At 37.0% G+C, this 18,430-nt stretch overlaps 1 protein-coding gene across 3 annotated transcripts in view; it reads right to left on the bottom strand.

The window, feature by feature from the left end:
• LGR5 (leucine rich repeat containing G protein-coupled receptor 5) overlaps positions 1-18,430 on the bottom strand; it is a 97,309-nt gene that overhangs the window by 47,661 nt on the left and 31,218 nt on the right. For all 3 annotated transcript variants that reach the window (XM_075428864.1, XM_075428863.1, XM_075428862.1), the window contains exon 2: positions 10,835-10,906. In XM_075428864.1, the coding sequence (XP_075284979.1) occupies positions 10,835-10,906 (72 nt within the window). The remainder of the gene's footprint in view (positions 1-10,834; positions 10,907-18,430) is intronic.

Genomic DNA, 18,430 nt, shown 5'->3' on the forward strand with positions numbered 1-18,430 from the left:
AGCTATCAAGTATCTATCAGGGTTTTCTGTTCTCCACTTCAGGATTTTGTTGTCCATTACCCTAAATTATTTGAAGGAAGTGGCCCAGTATTTTACTGACCTTTGGATGGACTTTGGGTAGTGATTTTAGTCTGGATGGGTAAATATTGCTTTCCCTGAACAGATGAGGATGGACACATTATCTGTCTCTATAGTTCAGCATTTAGTTAATGATTTCTGAGAGCAGGAATGAACTAGCTTGTTTATAGCGCTTACATAACCAAATGGCTGGCTTCTATTGTTTGAACAACTTTGAATTTCAAGTTTTAAAAGTTCTGTCTTTTATTTCCAGCATTTCTGACATTATTTTAGAAACATCTAATTAAGTGCACTCAGGCTCAAATGTATGACATCTCTTTAATGAAAAAGTAAGCAAAACTACATAGCATTACTGACTTGGATCATATTTTTGGAGCTATATTACTTCAGAACTAGATTTTTTATGCTGCTTCATATAATCTTGCAAATTAATGGAGGTTGGAAAATTTTATGGGGAAGTGTTACCACACGCTTCCCTCAGTACCTGCCACTTGCCACTGTTGAAGCCAAGATACCAGGATACTTTCAGCTTAAGCACAGGCAAAGTTTTTACACTACTACATGTTTCTTTCTAAAGGATATAAAATGAATGAGCTGAGAGAAAAGCACGTTGCCTTCATCCTCTCAAATGGCAGCCACTTATGAAATATCTTTCAACACAGTTCAGCCCAGCTGGCAGTCTCTGCTCGCAGTTGGAATAGCTGCAGTGCTGCAGGTCAGGTTCGCAGCCTGCGGTCAGATCTAAGCTAAGGTGTGTCTGGGCTCTCCTCTGAGTGTTTCCCATCTGTTTACCTCTTTGGTGTATTCTGACCTCTCCTGCAGTGTCATAATTCTGAGAAATGGTGATCACCAAGTCAGGAGAAGATTCCCAAAGATAACATAACTGATGAGACACCCACAGAAAGCTCTGAAAATGATCAGAAACTTTTTTCTGTTTTCCTTCTACTGTGACTCGTGCCTGAAAAGGAAAACTTCATTCCTCAGAAAGAAGCAAATAAACATGAAGTTGTGACTCAACACAGTCACCTATTTCCTTTACGTTTTTAGTACAATAGTTTTTCTTTGCCTTCTCAAGACTGTTTTGTGCGTGGATATTTTCTGCATCAGGACAAGCCTTGCCTCGTACCAAGCGTCTCCTCATTACCTGCTGAGATGGAAGGTGAACTTGAAACACTAAAAGGCCTCCTCTCTACAGCTAAGAAACTACGGCATTTACTAAAGCAAGGACTTCTCCACTAACTGTGCAAAGAAGTTGTGGCAAATCTAACCCAGCTACTCCTTATTGTCTGCAGCAGAAAGTGATAGTATGATATGGGTTTTGGCTGCTTTTATTCTTTGCTTGAGCATGATCCATTCCAGCAAATGCTGAACACGCATCTACTAGATTTCAAAACCTAGCAGTATCAAACCTATAGGAAGGATATGAAAAGAAGATAATAGTCTCCTTAAGAAAAAGCGTATGTTTACATTGATTAATATTTATGCCATGTTCTAACAGGATTAGCACAATGGAATTTTCTGGAACAAGTTACTGATCAAATCTCGTAAGGTGCTGAAATGTAGGAGAATAGACAGCACTCTGGATCTTGGTGTGGCTCACCATATGACAGGAATAAGCAGCGTAAAGGGAGTCAGCTCCACTATTAAGAAGTGAATATCCAGTGAAATCTGTTGTAATTCTGTTTCAGAACAGATACAGTTAAATAGAACTTCATTACACTCAAATTTGTGATCAGTACATTGGACTTATTATTATGCCAGTAAACTGTAATTGCAATAGCAAACTGACTGAACGTTTGTGGACTAGTGCCAGTGCACGCCCTTTAACACAGAATAGGTTATATACCATTGCATCACTTGTGTTGCATTATATTTGATCAGTCTGCATGCACTGCAATATCCTATACAGAATGCAACTGTGAGTGGAATCTGAAATCATTTGTCAGCTGTGCAAAGATACTGAGGGATTTCTGCAAAAATAATTCTGTGAACTACCATCTTGCCTTGATGTTGCTTTCACTCTTCATTTTACTTCTGGCCACTAACTGGTTTGCTGATTTTATTTAAGGAATGAGAGCAAAGACTGCACACGCCAAGAGAATTCTATCATGAATTTGGTGTTATATATACATGCATATGTTTAAAGATGAGTAGGTTAACATCAATAATGTCACAATTCAGTCAGTTTTACATTTGCTGGTTGTTTTGGAAAACAGATGTTTCATTCCTCATTTGCTACATTACATACTACAACTCACAAACTTGCTGGACAGAAAATTGAAAAGAAATTATAAAGAAGAACCTAAAGACTGGTGAAAAAAAATCTTTGCTTTTGTGAATAGAAATTGAAAGTACAGAAGGCCTGAGACCGTGCAAAACCCCAACAGTTGGGACAGTTCTACTGCAATGTGGTACTAACTCTTTAAGTTTGGTGCTAAAACACTAGTATGTCATGTAGGAAATTCCATTAAAATTAATGTAATTGTGGATTGTGTCTTTCATACCTTGGGTACGGACAAGAAATTCTCTTTTGCAATTTGAAACTTCTTTCTTAAAAACCTGATCCACCTCTCCAACTGCCGTAATTGTTCTAAATAACTGATAAAGATCCGTGGTGAAATCTTAGTCTCATTGATGTCTGCAGAAAAATTTGTGCTGACACAAGTAGAAACAGGACTCCCATTTGGATCCTACCTCAGTATCATATTTGCCTTTACCTTTTCTCTGAGGAGTTGTACCAACAGCACTAGTAGCAATCCTAAAACTATTATCTCTATTACTAGTAAAGGAAATGGCTGTTTGTGGAGGAACAATGTGGAAGCATACCAGGAAAACATAACTTTCCAAATGTTTTTCTAAAGCAACTTGTTGTGGATATAAAAAATTGCTTCTGTTCAAGGAAGAATGACCGATCTTGAATCTTTTGCTTCAATTTTTTTTCCTGTCAAACTTAATCAAAGATACACAAGCACACAACTATACATATATTTAGTCCAACTATATAAATATATAGCAAATATATACTTCATATATTTCTATGACCGTAATTTTCTTTAGCTTAAATATGCATCTATAAACAGGTAACACAAAATGTTCTTACATCAAAAAAGCTTTGACAGAATGGATACTTATCAAGCGCTTATCCAAAGTCAACTAAAATTTTGAGATAAGAGTTTAATTTTACATTTATTAGTGATTATTCTTGGGCTAATGCAATAGAAATATATGAATTAATGGGAGATTAATTACTGTGTTAATTATTAGTTAATTAATGGATGATATCAACATATATCTTCAAAATGTTTCTGAGGAATTACTTTGTTAGGAATTTAAATGTTACTCTGTATTTTAATTATCTTTTTATATTTCAATCTGTCACATTAATTTAAACTGTAATCATTATAGTAACATAAAAGAAATGTGGGTCAAATAGTATACTAAAAAATCTGATGCTCAGAGAGATCAAAGAAGAATATGTTAGGATATTCTCTCTTCTTTAAAAAAGGGGAGGGGAGCATGCAAGTCGTAATTGTGCTGTATATTATATTTACTGCTACTTACAGTTCAGTTGGAAATATAACAGCCTGCTTTTGCTTTAGGGGCTAACTGCCTTTTAAAATGCATGTGCCAGATTCTCATAGGGTGTAAACTGGAATAACTCCAAGTGACCTCAAGCAGTTGGAATGAAATCAGTGTGTATTTGATCTTGAGTTGGCTTTGATAAAACAGATCATAGATTTTTGTCAGTTAAGGATGTGGTCTAAAATGTGCTATTTCTTTCTCCATTTATAAAAAGCAGAGATTCTTTCTGCACCTGGCATGAGTGTGATCCAATAACTGCTAAAGACAACTGATCTCTCCTTTGGTGAAGCTGTCCATGGCCAGCGCTGAGAACAAGTGGTTTCACTCTCAGCACTGCAAGGCAGCTCCTTTCTATGGGGCACCAGAAGGGCCCTTCTGCTAAGCAGGCAGCCCGATACCTGCCTTCTGATTGCAGCAAGGCTGGCTGTTGGAAGGTACTCCAGCATCAGCCAGGAAACCCCACGCTGATTCCCAGCAGTGGTTCCCAAGGACACAACCAATGAGAGACATCACTTCTGTTTGAAGAATGCTGTCACCAAATCACTACTCCCAGAAGGTTCTTAAATTTATTAAAATTCCTTTCTCAGTGTTTAAATGTTACGGCAAGATGAAGCAACAAACGGTGGATCATATACATTACATTCCCTAGGTTGGGTCTTCGAAGTGTCATTTACACTTCTGATGCTGGTTTTTGTTTTGGTTTTGTCCCAGTAGTGCCACTATCACCACAAAGGGTAAGAACTACTAAAAATAATCATTAATAAAAGGAACTGGCTGAAGTGTATTGCAGCACAACCCTTCATGATCAAACTTTCAATAACGAAAAATGTGTTAACTGTTCTGTCATTCCTGTGTGATAGGCAAATGACACAAATTGTGTAGATTCAAGTTTCAAGGTTACTATTGTTCTCTGAGTGATACAATGAGGAAACACCAAAGAATTACTGGAGAAATTACTGCTACTCCTATCTGGAAATTCAAAAAACCAACTTGGAGACAAGAAGTTGGTTTTAGTGTGCTTGTGAATCTATTAGATATAAACGAGATATTGGTTGAACTCATTACTCATAATCCTAAGAAAGTGGAAAATTGCACAGTGTAGGTATCAGAAGTGTTCACTGCACTGAAACCAAGTAGTCTACAAACAAGCTGAACTTCCTCTGACAAGATTATTTCTGCTTACTTGCTACTGCAGCATACACAGAATGTGTAAGACTTGAATTACAATCCTGCCTCGGGATCTACAGAGATGTAGCACGTTTATTAAAGCATCGTTTCACCATAGTTTAATTAAGTATCATTTGACTATCTGTATTAATCGCAAAACATGAAAAGCTCTTTCTATAACTTTTTTTGATATTCTAAACTAATTCCTAATGAATATTGCTGGATAATAAATTACAAGTTCCAGGAAGCATTTACAAGCTACAAACCAAAAATAAACTTCAGCACGTGCTCAGTAAGAGCAACACCAGCACTGACAAAGTTTCTTGGACATCAACCTAGAACAAATATTGTTTCTGCTTGCAGGCATATCTTACTATTTCCAGTTCTCTTTTATCTTCTTCCTTTCCTCATCTTCTCCCCTTCTGCCCCTTTACACTACAGATGCACAGCAGTTCCAGTGTCAAGGTTGCTCCATGCAATCTGAATTAACATTTCCAGAATAACTGTCTGTCAGCACAAGCTATTCAACAAGCAATGCAAGCAGCTCTGATTTAGTAAGGCATTTGCTCTGTTGTTTTGCTTTTTTTTGTTCTTCATCTTGTCATTCTTGATACAACAGCAAAAAGGGCAGTTTGGAGGGTGCCAGGCTGACACATCCATGTGGGAGAGTTCTTTGTTGTTACTCACCTTGGTGGCATCAAAGGGTCAGCAACAAAGGCAATGACAGTTCCAGAACATCATGGCCCTTGTTTTGTGAATGTAAAGGTTACAAGTTATTATCTCATACAGTAAGAATCATCTGCGTTTGCATTTAATCTTTTCTAGTCAGCCACTAGTAGATGTACAGTGTATGCATAAACTAGAGGAAAAAAACTACCATAACTGCTTCCAACTGATGAACTAGACAAACCTCTTCTCACTTTGAAAACGGTCACGTTTTCACCGACGTAAGGTTAATTTCAAGATGACCGGCGCACTTCCCTCTGTCAGGACTCCGAGTGCCTCCCTGGCTGTATTAAAGCAAAGCTGGGGAGCCACAGCTCTGAGTTGTTAACAAAGTCTGTCTTACAGCAACAGAATTTACAATGTGCCATGGGCCACTTGTCTGTCTAGAGATAGGTACCTCCCACTGACAAACACCACGTATCGAACACAATGGCATAGTCTGAACAGATCGCCTCTGCATGTATGCATGCATGAAGTGAAGAAACCAAATTCACAATTTATGTGAAGAAATCCAATTCGCAACTTACGTGTTAAATTGGGTGCAGCTCTGAAATTACTTATGGATTCATAAGTCATTTAGCAGTCAAAGTTCTTGAAATTTTAGCTGATGGAGGTGGCAAAAGCCAATTTTCACCAGGAACAGCTCCACTAAAATCTGCTGTGCAAGAACTGTAAAAGTGGTATTTAAGTGACATCGGAAGGAAGCTTGTGTGGACACTTTGAGACCACTGGACAATACTCTGTTAATACTTTTGTTGTGCATGTCAGTTGCAGGTTTTCTTACTTCTTTGCCTTGGAGATTTTAAATCTATGCAGATTAATCTTTGGGAAAGATTTTAATATTTAAGCATCCTGTCCAAAGATTGTTGAAGTAAATTACAAGATTCCTCCACTTTCTCCAAAATGTTTTGGATTATGGCTGCAGCACTTTCCTGTTTTCTACTAGCTTACATAGTAGCTACTACAATCAGTAGGAGTACAGAATCAGTTTTCAGTGCTAGCCACAACGTGCCTGCACCAGCAAAAAAATGCCATACAAGACTCCAGGAGCTAACACTCAGTTTTCAAAGACATAAATGACCAGAGACCTCAGTCCCACCGCGCAAAGTCAGTGGGGAAGAGAACAAGTAATTCCCAATAACAGCTTTGAAAACCTCTTTGTAGGAAGAAAGAGCAAAGAGAGAGAGAAGTAAAGGGAAAACAATAAATAAGAACAGATGGTAATGGATTATGCCTGGTAATTCAGGACTTTATTTTCACATATACAGTGGCCTCTTGACCACTTCTGCAGTGTAAAGGGATTTCCACACAAATCGTGGTGAGATTCACATAATATGTCTTGTTTGTATTGTATCTGTAATTCTGCACTTCAGTATTGCAGTAAAATGCACTTTTAAATGCACTTCTGCCTGAGTAACTGCTGTAATAATACTGTGCTCTATCTGAAAAAACATTGTACATATATTTAATTCCCTTCAGGGTTATTTTAGGAAATAACATGGGTGTCAGTAAACTTTATTGCACTGGTATGTAGGCTGCAATTAATTTAAGTTGGCTTCGTTGCTTGATTTTGCAAAATGGAAGTTATTTTGAACTATCTTACTCTGTAGGTAAAATGATGGTAATAAAACAGTCCTTTGTTGCTGTTTTACTAAAACACCTTATTTAAGTTGCTGAAAAATAGCAATGTACTAAAAATCACTTGCAGTTTTGCTTATCTGTGGAATGTTCCTGTGTTTACGATTAAAATAAAAGCCATATATATGTGCACGTGTGGGTGTGGGTGCATATATTTATGTATTTGCATATGCATACGTATGTATGTGTGGAGATATAGCTAGTTGGAGATATTTGTAGTTAGGTCTGATTCAAATATTTTTAAATTATTATTGGCTTTCTTCCTCAGTCTTCATAGAGACATTAATTTATAAAATAAAACAGTTTCAGGCACTGCTTTGAAGTGTTAGTAATCATGAAACGGTATGTCTATATTCAGATGTAGTTGCCTCTTAAACTCTTAAAATTCCCACCCTACATAACTCTTTACGCTTTTTAAAAAAACTTTTTTTATGCACTACTCTAAGTTACTGCTCTATTAATATGGGCATTCTACACATATTGTAGAATGACATACATCTAGAAATACTCCACATGAGATTGAGTCTTGGACTCAGTCATACTGATAAATATCTGCAGTTATTTGAAATTTATAATGAAGAGTTTGACTTAATGGTGTTGTACAAGTTCATGCAGAGCAACTTGCTGATAATCAAACAGCCGAAGCATATTTCTTTCTTGGTAGGTGTTCCATCATATGCCCTATAAGAGAAAATAAGGCCTGAAAGGCCCATCATTTTCATAAATAAGACATCTTGCTCAAAACTAAACTTTCTAGGAGCTAGAACAGTTCATTTTTCAAATTACCACAATGTTTTCCAAAATATTTAGAGGAACATGCACCTCAGAAATACAGCACAGCTTCAACATGTTGTACTTCAGTGATCAAAATCTTCGGTTAGGACAAGTATCAAGCATGATCATCAGGACTGCAAGAGCTCTGCTTGCAGAGGTGTCTAACCTTGGCTGGGAGAGTGGGTCAGATTCAGCCTAGAAGGTCAGAACTGGCTAAACAGACCTGGTTTATACATCCTTGCTTTGGAGTCAAAACAATTGGTTTAACTGTCTTAAGTTCTCAGTTCTTTTGGAGTAATGACTTATCAGTATTGCCAAACCATGCACCTAGGACATAACATCTAAGCTAAAACTGAGTGGATCAGTTGTTAGCTTTTATCAGATTTTTGAACCAGCTGTCTAATAAAGGGATTAGTAACACTTTTTTTCAACACTAAAAAAAAACTAAAAAATTCATTTTAAGCTCCTGCTGTTGTTGTATTTCAATGAGTAGACAGACATTTCTAAAATACATTTTAATTTCATGGAAGCATTGCTTTGGTCTAAAGATCTTGTCAAACCTTTTTACAATGTCTGCATTATGGGCCAAATTATATTTTGCAATAGCCCCCTTTAACTAAACCACAGAAACAAAACACAGAATTACCAGGTAAGCTTGGAATAAAAATCATGTGGCAATGCCTGGATGGGCAAAATAATTTTCAAATGTACAATCACTGCTCAGAAATGAGCGTACGGGGAGCATGGGAACTACAACAGCTGTTACCTCCTACTCCAAAATTGAATAGCCAGTTACCTTTCCATTGTCTATACTTTTTTTCTACATAATACTAGACTGAATCATATTACATGCCTCTGAACACCGAAGTGTCTCAGCACAATGGGTCTGAATTTGCATTAAGAAGAGGTAATCAGAGGTAATCTTCAAAGGCTTCAGTTTTCTATGTTTATTTGAAAAGTGAATACAAACTGGAAGGATTTCACAAGACAGCATCAGAATTAATGAGAAATGGAAATGATTGAGGAGCTGACTGTGTATATGTAAACCAAAACATAATAAAGAAATAAATATTTTCCCTGTACTACCAGCAATGAAGGAATGGAATTACTTAATTTGGAACAGATAATGGCTTAGTATTTCTAGTGGAAAAAGTTGGCCCAACATTAGACTAAGGTCAGAACACTTTCAAAGGTCTTAATCAAGAAGATGAAGTACACTGCTGAACAGCTTCTCAAGCAGTGACAGAAGTCTCACTATTCAGGTCATCTAACTTTGGACAGTAAAATGAAAGAGTGAAGGTTACTTAGTTCAATGTGGAGTTTCCTTCCACAAAAAGCCTAAACTTTTGTTTTTCTTCTTTTCTTTAGTGGCTGGAGAGAAATCATTGGGTTGGAAGCTTTTAGTAGGGTTAGTACAGTTGACAGGAGATTGGACAAGCAAACATGAACATGATGCAAAAATCCACAAGCAGGGTCTTTGTGGCATGATTCACTTCATACGCACTTGATACTGTTAAGACTTGGCGTGTGACATCTCTCCTTGTTATGTCCATATCTGTATGTTATTCGAAAGTTGCACCAACAGCAATGAAGATAATGATAACCAAAGAAAAGAAGTAAATAAAGGGAGAGAATTAAAAGAAATAATGTTTTCTAAATACGAATGCTGCCAGTAATAAAAATGTCAGGAAAATCTGCTTTCAAATAGGGTATTGTTCAAAGTTTGTGTTACCAAAATTGTTCTAATTTCTTTTTTTTCCACAGATGCCAGCTGGAAAGACCAGGCGGCGAAATTCAAATGAGCATTAACAAGGACACCAAAAGTTGTCAGTGAAAAATCCACCTAAATTGCAGACGATTGTAGACATTTCATACCTTAAAATAGGCTTTGTCTTTGCAAGAAGTGCACACCACGACTTCGCATATCTTACGTGGGTTTTATGACGTGTTAGCAGCTAAACTTGCTATAAAAAAGCAGACTTTCACTTTTAAAAGCTTATAAACCACATTTCGTAAGAGGTTGGATGCCTAGGCAATTTTTTTTTTAAACTTTTAGAGATACTCATGCAAACGCAGATGCCAGCTTTTTCCCACCAGATCTATGATGCATCAGTTACAGAGTCTCCATCACTCCTCAGGAACCTAAATTTTCGTTTAAGCCTGGGCTTTTCTAACTAGGGTCACTGCCAAATCCAGGTCTCATGAATGCACAATACTTTTCACTTTTGGTTAGTCACCACCACTTCAAATCAGCATTCCTCTTTTGATGTTGTGCTTGATTAGCTAGTTTTCGCAGTGTGCTTTTTCTCTTCAGTGACCGTACTAGATAGCGCAACTAAGCTTTTAGCAGGATTCTGCATTTTACAGTCAGCCTTCAGGGATGCTAAATTTCAGAGTAAGGACACAGTAATTAAAAGTGATCAGGACAAGAAGCCTTGATACTATGAAATGTGGACTCAATTGTCCTTGACACAAGCAGAACGAGGCAGCAGGTTTTGGTTTTGATTATAGCTTTAGTTGAGATTTTAATAAACATGAGCCAGTATTCAAACTTTTAATATCCTGCTGCTTAACTATTTCCAAAAAGCAATCCAGCTCTTTTAAAAAGCCCTTGTTTAAAAATTTTAATTTGTTTGGCTCTGTCTCTGCTTAAGAGAAGTTGTAGCCTCACGGTAACTCTTTTACAAGTTCATTTCCAGAATCACAAGCAATTGGGTTTTTTTTAACTAAGTGTTTCCGCATGTGCCAAAAGTGTCAGGCTGACAGCCTTCCTGCACCGTTTTATCTGGTTCCCACAGTAAGTATGAGAGACAAACACAGGAATGTGTCTAGCGCTGACTATGCCCATCAAGGACACAATGATACTCACAGCTCTTCCAGGAAGCGGAGATTGTGCACAGGGTTTGAGGGCAGCTTAGTAATGTTGTTCATACTGAGATCACTGTAGGGGAAAACAGACAGAGACTTAATATGGCATGCCACAACTGTGGTATCCAGCTGTTCATTCCACACATTTTTAAGTACTACATTAACAAAAATTAGTTCCTCTGCCAGAATTGATGAATCATTATCTAGTTAGCACGTTGAGCATTCTTCTTGTGTATGAACACAGCTTTGTCAAACCAAACACAGGCTGTAGCATGTTCCTTGTTTCCAAAGATTTCGGAATGTTTTATCACGCTCTATAAATCAGCTGGAACACTAAATAACCCTTTTAGTCTACATAATTTTAATAAACCGCTGTACTGTATTAAAATTTACTTGGAGTAGTAAAGGAAAACTACTACGGTTTTTGTTGTGGTAGCACTGTAGCACACTTTACTAAAGCAGACAGGCAAAAGTGTACAGACGTAACCTATCATTCTTTCATGAATACGGAAAAAATTTGCTTTTGCATACATTTTACAACCTGCTGCATGGTCATACTGATTTGCCTTGCCTTACATTAAGCACATTAGGTGTCTCCAAAACCCAACTTATATGAGTCAAAGAAATGACATATTTTCAAATAATAAACACCCCCTTCTTAGAGTGCTCCTTTTTTGCGGGTTCTCAAATTGCATTAAATAAGCGAAATGAACCATAAAACAAGGGTGTAATGTGATCCTGCTCTGTAGCACACTTCCTGGTGGGGTTCCATGGTAGTTCCTGGCACAGGAAACAACCAGCCATATCAGCTCTGTCAGAGCTCGTTCAAGCTAAGTTTTAGACTAAAATTCATATCATACCTTTTTGTTCTTAAAATGCTTTTGCATTGTGTTCCATTGTTTTCCCCATGCCCCACAGTATCATTATAATTGCTTTACATTAAGTATAAAAACTGTAAACAGACTGCATAATAAAATTCTCTGTGGAAGATACGTCTTACACAACTCTATCAAAATTCCTGTAGAATGCTAAAATAAAAATATCAGACCTGTATATTTTGTGCAAACGTTATGTGGTAATTTAAAACTCTCCACTATTTAAACATATATATTTGTAGCAGCACTTACAGTTTCCAGTTACTTTGTGTAGTACTTAGATAATTTTATTTCTTCCAGCTGTTGAGAGCTTAGAAGGTAAATAGGTTATCTGTACTTCAGTGGGTAGATGCCCTGTTACTTTTCCATCTAGTTCTTATTACACACAGTCTGTTTCACGTTACAGAATACATGCTTTTAGTCAGTGTAGTTAATTTTGATGTTTGATCTTTTGCTGATTTTTAAAATGTATAATTTCAAAATCTCTATGTACAGTATGTTTTTAAATAAGTGAAACGTGTTAATACTTTACAACAATTATCAAATCACTGTTGGGTAAGGTCTCTGCATTCACTGCAAAATCAAGGTATAATTTGAGAATCGCGCACTTATTAAATTCATTCTTTACTGTAATACTTTATCACCTAATTCTTTCATACCATTTAGCAGGTTATTACCCTTTCACTTTGATAAAGGCTCAAAGGATTTATTCTGGCAAAGGAACAAAAACATGGATTTATTTGGCAAAAGAAAAACTCATCCAGGTAATGAATCATACAGTACTGAATATTAAGATAAACCCAGTATTTTAACAGTATCATTTTGATCGTGAGATTTTCAACACACGTCTTAATGGGTTTTTGTAAACATACCAAATCACATTTTAGACTTAAAAAGCCAGCCTTGGTGGAAGATGGAAGTGATTCATCTTCAGATAGATACATATTTAGGTCATTCTACAAAATCAGCACTAATCAGTGCCCTGGCTGACCAGGGATACCTGAAGCCTGTTCTTCTAGCATATTAATTTCCATTAGTTGAAGGCAGTACTAGTCTGCTTGTATCACCCACAGGACCCCATGATGACACCAGTCACAAGCAATCTACAGACCAGACTCTAATATCTAAAGAGGATCAGAATAAGAGAAGGTGTCTTTCATCATGTGCTTTGATGCACGATGCGAAAATCAGTAATACATGCTAGACCCCAGAGGTGGACTTACGAACAGTGAACTCCAGTGTCCTAGTCTCCTTTTTGGATTCCACTCATGTGATAAAACATGTGCTCCACATCATATGACGCAGGAGCATGTCTTCTTTCCCCCTGTCTACACTGCAACAATTGCTGGCCCTTTTTAAATCTACCAGTTAAGTAATCTCTTTCTCTTAGATAGGCTCCTTTTTTTTTCAGATTATTCTTGTATTGGAACACAAAGATTATTTTGTGCAACAGAACTACTAAACGTTACCTATGCGTATTTCATAGAATCATAGAATCATTTAGGTTGGAAAAGACCCCTAACACCATCGAGTCCAACCATTAACCTAACACTACCAAGTCCATGACTAAATCATGTCCCTACATGCCACGCTTACGTGTCTTTTAAATACCTCCATGGATGGTGGAGGTAACAGAAATTCTTTCCAAATTTGCTCAAGAACATCCTTCCAAACTAGTTTTTAACACACTAGTAACTAATACACTGGTGTTCCAGTCTATGTTGGCTATGCGTTATTGTTGTAGCTGTAAGAGTTTAAGAATATAAGGGTGACTACTGTAGGCAGGTAAAATCTTTGATTAGACTAGCTGATACAGTTGGAAAAACTGAGGAACTTTCCGGCACAAAACCAAGAAATCTCTACTTCTTCCAACTGTACCAGCTGGCTAAACAGGTGACATTATTTCTCCTTAAAAACCTCACATCGCTTACATTGGCAAAGCAGTAGTTCATCTGTGCTTACAGTTTTTAGATTCAGAATACTATTTTGGGTCAGAATCACCATGGATGCATTTCACCCAGTTTTTATTCACTGAAGTAACTAAGGGACTTATGAAAGAAGTCCCATGACCAGAGCTACTTCTGGGGAGATGTTCAGAAAAGTGAGACAAACAAACAGAGTTAATGCAGTACAATCAGTCACTGGTTGTCATGTAAGCAATACTGCAAAGTTTGGGCTGCTGAGCAGAAATTCCTCACAGTGCTCCAGAGACAAACAAAGAAGGTTCTCAGCAAACCTGACAGCCTTTGGACCATATTGCCAAGAAGACATAGCTAGGATGAGATTCATGGCCATTAGCTAGATCAAGCACAGTTAACAGCCAGAAAGAGCTAGCTGGTAAACTGTAGGCTTACATACTATGACTATGAAAACCAGTAACAACTGTAATGTGTATGTCTTACGTCCTGCACCTGCAATGGTGTCTTTCCAAAAAGTGTATAAAATGGGCTTTCTGATCTCTGCTTTCAGTACTAGCCTGTCAAAATCAGCAATTTGCTCTCTCTAGAAAACGAAGGGGATGAAAGATGGCTTGCACGTCAGGATTTGTAGTGTAATGCTGAAAAATATTAAAATCAAGGTACTAGATCTTTAACTATCCTCAGTGGAATGGTTCTGATTTTATATTTCCTTTGTGTGTCTGTGCATGTATACTCAGAACCAAACCAGATGAAACTGCAAACATTTCTTGTGAAACTTGGTAGACTCTTACAAGCTACAGTGATCCAAAACTTACAATTATTAGAATACCGAAAATCTTTAAATAAGTTAGTGTAACAGAACTACTCCTATATCACATCCCCAAAGCATATGCAAACCCCACCGATGTCAGTAGGAGTGGCACTGTAAAAGTACACTCTGAGTTTTAAAATGCTCCTAATGTAAACAGCAATAGTACCAGCACACTACCTTTATGAAAACTACCCGCACCATGAGCTGACATGCTGTATTGGAAAGGTGTCAGGTTATTTTGAACAGTCAGATGAACACATCAACTCTTCTCCCATCAGTATTCCTGCAGCCTGTTTCCAACTGCTGACTATAAAAGCAGCACACTAGCAAATGAAACTTCTATCTTTTCAAAAGACAAAAAGTTTTGCTTCAATGACTGCATTGGCAACATGGCTCACTATAATGATATCTTAATTATACTCTGTGCCAATCAAGCATCCCATGTGTCTTCGGTGACTTGCAAAAGGAATCCTACCTGTGATGAAATTTTTTAAGAATAGAAAATATTGCAAACTGCACCATGCATCTATCTGTTTTTTCTTGGTGACTATATGGGCACATTCTGAGCATCTGTAAAACAGAGTCCAATGCGGCAAATACAATAGGTCTTTTTTTCCTTTAGTTTTGTTGTCCATGCATGCACATGCTGAAAAAATATCCAGCTACCCTCTTATAAGTAAGCAGTTCACAATGAATTCACAAAAGCCAGTAAAACAAGTTAAGTGAACTAGTTCTTAACATATAATAAATGAGTCTGGAGGCCAAGTTACTAACCTGTTATTAGCCGTTATTACAAGAGACGTTTCAGTGACTATTCATCTTGGAAGATCAGTTTTCCACATTATATTATGTCTTAAAGAAGAACAAAAATCTGTCTTGGGATATGTGCAAGGCTTCTATGGGTTTTCACCAACCTGTTAATCTACTATTAGGCTAAACTTCTATTATACTGAACGGTACAAACTTTTCTACCCATTACAGAGCTAATTCCATAAACCAGTGTTAAAGACAATGAATTTTGTAGCCTATCTTTTTTTTCAACAGTTGCAACCTGTTTGATTTTTATAAAATGATCACGACTTATTATTAAGATTATTAATTATATTTCCTCTAGGCCAGCCTTAGCCCCACAAGATGTGTTAATGATTATTTTTATGGAAGTCTTTGAAAGATAAAGCACTCACATAAAAATACTGACTATAGACTGAATGCGCTCCCTTAGTTCTTAGCAGCTGAGAACAGCTCCTAAACTAACACAATTTCCTTAATCCGTTTACACCAAAATTTGACACTATCTTGCATGTAGTAGTACAAAATAATGAAAGGGGGTGAGAATTATTACTGCTCTTCCCTTGCTATGCCTATCTTTTTAACATAGCACTCTTGTTTCTGCTGTAGGCAGAATACTGTAGTAATTCCACTGTACGGCTGAAGAATATGCTAGCTATTAAGTGCATGCCATCTACTAATACAAATGCTTCATTATCGATATTAAAAATAACTTCATCTGCTACAGCCAGGTAAAGCAGACAAATCTATTTGCCAACACTGTAGTAGTAGTAGTACCTATTTCTTACAAATATATTCCTGTAGCATGTTTTCATTCAAGGGTCTCAATAAACAAATAGAATAATAATTACCATAATTTTACAGAAGGGAAACTAAGACACCTAATGGTGAAGTGACATGCTCACAGTCAAACAGCAGGTTATACGCCATGGAGAAACCAAACACTGGTGATGATTTGTGCAGTGCCCTTTTCATTAAATTACACTGTACACCCCATGGCATTTACACCAGTTTTCCAAATGGTGACGCATAAGCTGTCAATAGCCTCAGAAAACAATGACCGTATTTTCATTTTAATGGTCCGGTCCCAGATTATATTAAAATCAACATGAAAATTGGTAGTCGTGTATTTGCATGTTTAATACACCCATGCAGAGCAGCACAGTGCAGAGTACGAGCGTGCATAAATAAGCATTGTAAGCACTTCCTGACAATTACATCATAGCATTTCTTGTAACAACTAGCTTCAAACTTCGAATGTGTTTCTTTGAAGGACTCTGTAGCAAACTATGATTAAGATGTGAATTTCCACTCAATGATTCACATTTGAAGGAATACATTTTTGTATTTGGAAAAATCTTATGGAAGAAAAAGTGTCGTAAGAAGCAGTAAGGAGAGAGAGTTATAACAGACATTGCACGGAGCAGACAATCTCTCTATCATGATATTCACATTAAATAACAATTGGCAACAGTGTGGATAGTTCTGTCCTTCTGCATGTTGATAATAACAAATGCTAAAATTATTTATTTAAAAATCCATTATCCCGTGTAATATTACCTGTAACAGCAAATTATCAGCAACCGATCCCATTCTATATTTTTAAAAATTAACACAGAAGTGATGCAAGTATTTTTACAGAAGACTTCTGTTCTTTGACATTGAAGTTCACTGTTTCCAGAGACCTGGCACCTTTGTATTAAAACACACCCTGCAAAAAGCAAATGACATTGTGTGGTTGCATAAGAATAGACCCTGCAGTGAGAGTATGTGTGCCTGTGCATCTCATGAAGAGCTTCATGCCAGTAAATGGACAGTACTCCCACTGTCCTCCTCGCACTGTCCTTCTCTTCCTTGGCACACCAGTGGCGCTTGTTCCAGCAGTGTATTTTGCTTACAGAAAATATAACCACTGTAATTGCCAAAAGATATCTAAAGATCAGGCACCTTGAACTCAGAGAAGCCTCAAAGGTGATCCAGCAAGGTCAGGAGGGCTCTGTCTACACCTCTACTCTGCTGTTGTGTATTGGCCCACAACCCATTGGGTGAATACTAAAAATCAGATCCTGGCAAACCAGGCTGATAGACCACGTCTGGATTCAACACAAACTAACTAAATGCTTTGGACAAAATTCTGCCCTTCCAACACCTGTCAGGGGGTTCCTCTAACGACACAGCCAGCAAAATTTGGCTTATTATTGCAGAAGTTCTGTAACACAGTAATTTTAAACAGCATGTGTTATTCCTGAACATAGTAGGCAATTCTGTCATATGAACAGCCACCAAAGGCTTACTGAAATCTAGACTGCAGAACATTTGTAAAGCAAACAGTACGTGCATGACTAATCTTTTCAGGAAACAATTTTGCCATTCAGTTTATCCAAGACTCCAGCAGAGGGAGCAGGGCAGAGAAAACAATTAGGGTCAAAAAGAAAGTAAAGATCAAAGATCAGATCAAGCACACACAGTGCTGAATTAATCTGACAAGTACCTGACATTTCATTTTAGGTACAAAGATTCTGGCTCTCTGCTTTTTTTTGTATATCGAATTCATGATGCTCCCTAGATTGAATTATCCATTTACTTTCAAAGCTGATTCATAGCTGTTCATTTGGTGCTGAAGACTCAGTTTGCTAAGTAATAATTACCACGGTAAGTTACAAAAACATTCCAACATGTCAATCATTTACTGTGCTTAACTCATACATTTTAAACCTTAAATAACTAAAGGAATTTTATAATACAGAAGCCAAAAGAAGCAATTAAGAGAGGACTGAATGGAATTCCTCTTCCTCCCATGCCCACAGATTGTACTAGTATTATTTTACTCTGTGAGTTATTACTTGTTTCTGTTGCACTAATTCAAATAGATTATATGAGTACTGCATACATGACTCATCTTGTTCAAATACTGAAACAATACACAACAGGAAAATATATCAGGTTTTTTTGTAATTTATGAAGACAACTACTAGAATATTTGTCCTGTTTTTCATCATTACCTGCTTGTTTGTCAGGTACTGTTTATCTTATTTTTGATGAAGAACATTACAGTTAAATTCAGAAAAGATATTTATTAGAAGTGACCAAGTCTGGGAAAAAAAACCCCTTTGGTCTCTCTTAGTTTCAGAACATTTTCCGCAATTCTAGAAGTTGCTTATTTTTACAACTCTTTAATGCAAAATTTACAGAAGTATAGGAAA

The sequence above is a fragment of the Opisthocomus hoazin genome, chromosome 8 (assembly GCF_030867145.1).
Source record: "Opisthocomus hoazin isolate bOpiHoa1 chromosome 8, bOpiHoa1.hap1, whole genome shotgun sequence".
NCBI lineage: Eukaryota > Metazoa > Chordata > Aves > Opisthocomiformes > Opisthocomidae > Opisthocomus > Opisthocomus hoazin.